We start from the raw sequence: 1979 nt of genomic DNA, 5'->3' as shown, positions 1-1979 counted from the left end.
CCCGTCCCCCCTCCACTGCTGCAAGGGGGACGTGCCCTGGGGCAGCCAAGCATCCCCCTGCCCGGGGCAGACCCTCCTGCCTCACTTTTCCCCCCGCCCCATCTCAGGGCTTGCTGGGGAACCTCTCCTTGGACTCCACTCCGCTCAGCAACTGGCTGATCTACCCCCTGGCCATAGACACTGCCATCAGGCAGGGCTGGCCCCACACTGCCCTGCCGAAATCAAGCAGTGGGGGCACAACGGGGCCAGCCTTCTACACAGGGTCCTTCGAGACTCCTGGCATCGCCTGGGACACCTTCGTGATGTTCCCAGGTTGGAGCAAGGTAAGGGATGTGCTCGGGAGAGGGGGTGAGGGTGTGCGGGGGGCACAACTCGTTCGTCTCCACCTTCCAGGGTCAGCTGTGGATAAACAGCTTCAACCTGGGCCGGTACTGGCCCCGCTGTGGGCCCCAGCAGACCCTCTTCGTGCCCGGCTCAGTGCTGCATTCCGACCGCCCCAACAACATCACGGTGCTGGAGCTGGAGGGGGCACCCCCCACCCCTCTTTTGCTCTTCCTCGACCACCCCCTTTTCAACAGGACCCTCAGCTGCAGCACGGCAGCCACAGAATAAAGGCAGAGCTGCTGGGCACCGGCATCGTGTCTCACGGGGGCTGCACGGGTGGCAGGGGGCTGCCACGCAGGGAGGGGCTGCAGGGCCCTAGGAAAGGGGCACACATCCTGGTGCGGACATCCAGGGTTCCTGGGGTCAGGCAGGGTGTGTGCTGAGGAGAAAGGAGCCCAAGACTGAGCTTGTTTTGTGTCCCAAATAATTCCAGTGCTCATGCCGACTTGCCCCTCGCCTAGAGGGTCAAGGCACCTCTTTACTGACAACACAGGCAGAGGACGTAGCTGCTAACGTGATATGACTGAGATACCAGTGGCATCCAGGAAAGGAGAGGGCAAAGCCCAGCCTAGGGGATGCCCGCAGGCAGGGCTGGGGGGTCCGGATGCGTCAGGATCTGTCCCATCGCCACGGGCAGCAGCCTATGAGGTAGCCATGAGAAAAGCTGGCAGGACCCTCAGCTAGAGCCAGGCCAAACAGTCCTGGCACTTCACACTAGCACACCGGGACCTCCTGGTTGTCATGTCCCCAGAGTGACATTCATGCCCAGACAGCAACAAGCTCCATCCCTCCAACCAGCGCAGCTCCGCAGGCTCTGCCTGGCCGCATGGCCAGTGCTCGCCCACGTCCCCACATCGGTCCTCGGCCGTTGGCAGCAGTCCCCAGCCTTACATGTGGCCGGCCTGGGCCCGGGCCCGGCGGTGGGTTTGCAGGCAGGCCGTGGTGCAGAAGGAGAAGTCGAGGTAATGGAAAGGGATCCGGCCCAGCAGAGACTCTCCACAATGCCAGCAGCGGCTGTGGGGAAGAGCAGAGGTGCTCCTGAGCAGGGGGGACACTGGCAAGAGGGTGGGAGGAGGAGAAGATTCACTGCCTGGGCTGTGACACGAGGCAGCAGCAGCACGAGGGAGCTGGGGCTCCTCCGGTCCTACACCCAGCAGCCCAGCCAGGACACGGTCCCAGGAGGCGATGCTGCACTGGGCTGGGCACGTCGAGGCAGGCGAAGCACGGGGGAATTTGGCCCCACATGGGGTTGTAAAGCCCCTGCCCTGATCAGCACAGGCAGGGCTGGCTGCCCACAAATCTGTGGGGTGGCACAGGGAAGGGATGGGATGCAGGGCCAGGGGCACAGGAGCAGCTGAGGAATTGACTTGACATAGGTGGACCAAGTTGTCCTTTCCAAAATATTTCAGGGGACAGGGAGAGAGAGAAAGCTTTTAGGCAGGCACTGCTGGGAATTGAGTAGACAGGAACAGCTTTAGGCTGGAAATGAGAACTGGAAGGAGAAGGGCAGGGAAGAGGTGTGCTGACATGGGAGCGTTGGCAGAGCCGTGCTGCCAGCGCCGTTACCTGATGTTGGCGAAAGCCCCGTCGGCGTC

General features: G+C 62.7%; 2 protein-coding genes across 2 annotated transcripts in view; one reads left to right on the top strand and one right to left on the bottom strand.

The window, feature by feature from the left end:
• GLB1L (galactosidase, beta 1-like) overlaps nt 1-612 on the top strand; it is a gene marked incomplete at its 5' end in the record, with an annotated part of 1936 nt that extends 1324 nt beyond the window's left edge. Inside the window, 2 exons of the mRNA XM_010158544.1 lie at nt 108-323; nt 394-612. Coding sequence (XP_010156846.1) covers nt 108-323; nt 394-612 — 435 coding nt within the window. The remainder of the gene's footprint in view (nt 1-107; nt 324-393) is intronic.
• A 340-nt stretch (nt 613-952) lies between these two features.
• ANKZF1 (ankyrin repeat and zinc finger domain containing 1) overlaps nt 953-1979 on the bottom strand; it is a gene marked incomplete at its 5' end in the record, with an annotated part of 6060 nt that continues 5033 nt past the window's right edge. The window contains 2 exons of the mRNA XM_010158543.1: nt 953-1025; nt 1276-1422. Of these exons, the coding sequence (XP_010156845.1) occupies nt 953-1025; nt 1276-1422 (220 nt within the window). The remainder of the gene's footprint in view (nt 1026-1275; nt 1423-1979) is intronic.

Source organism: Eurypyga helias, unplaced genomic scaffold, assembly GCF_000690775.1.
Source record: "Eurypyga helias isolate BGI_N326 unplaced genomic scaffold, ASM69077v1 scaffold33689, whole genome shotgun sequence".
Classification (NCBI taxonomy): domain Eukaryota; kingdom Metazoa; phylum Chordata; class Aves; order Eurypygiformes; family Eurypygidae; genus Eurypyga; species Eurypyga helias.
The sequence above is the reverse complement of the archived record's forward strand: the minus strand, read 5'-3'. Positions and strand labels throughout refer to the sequence as shown.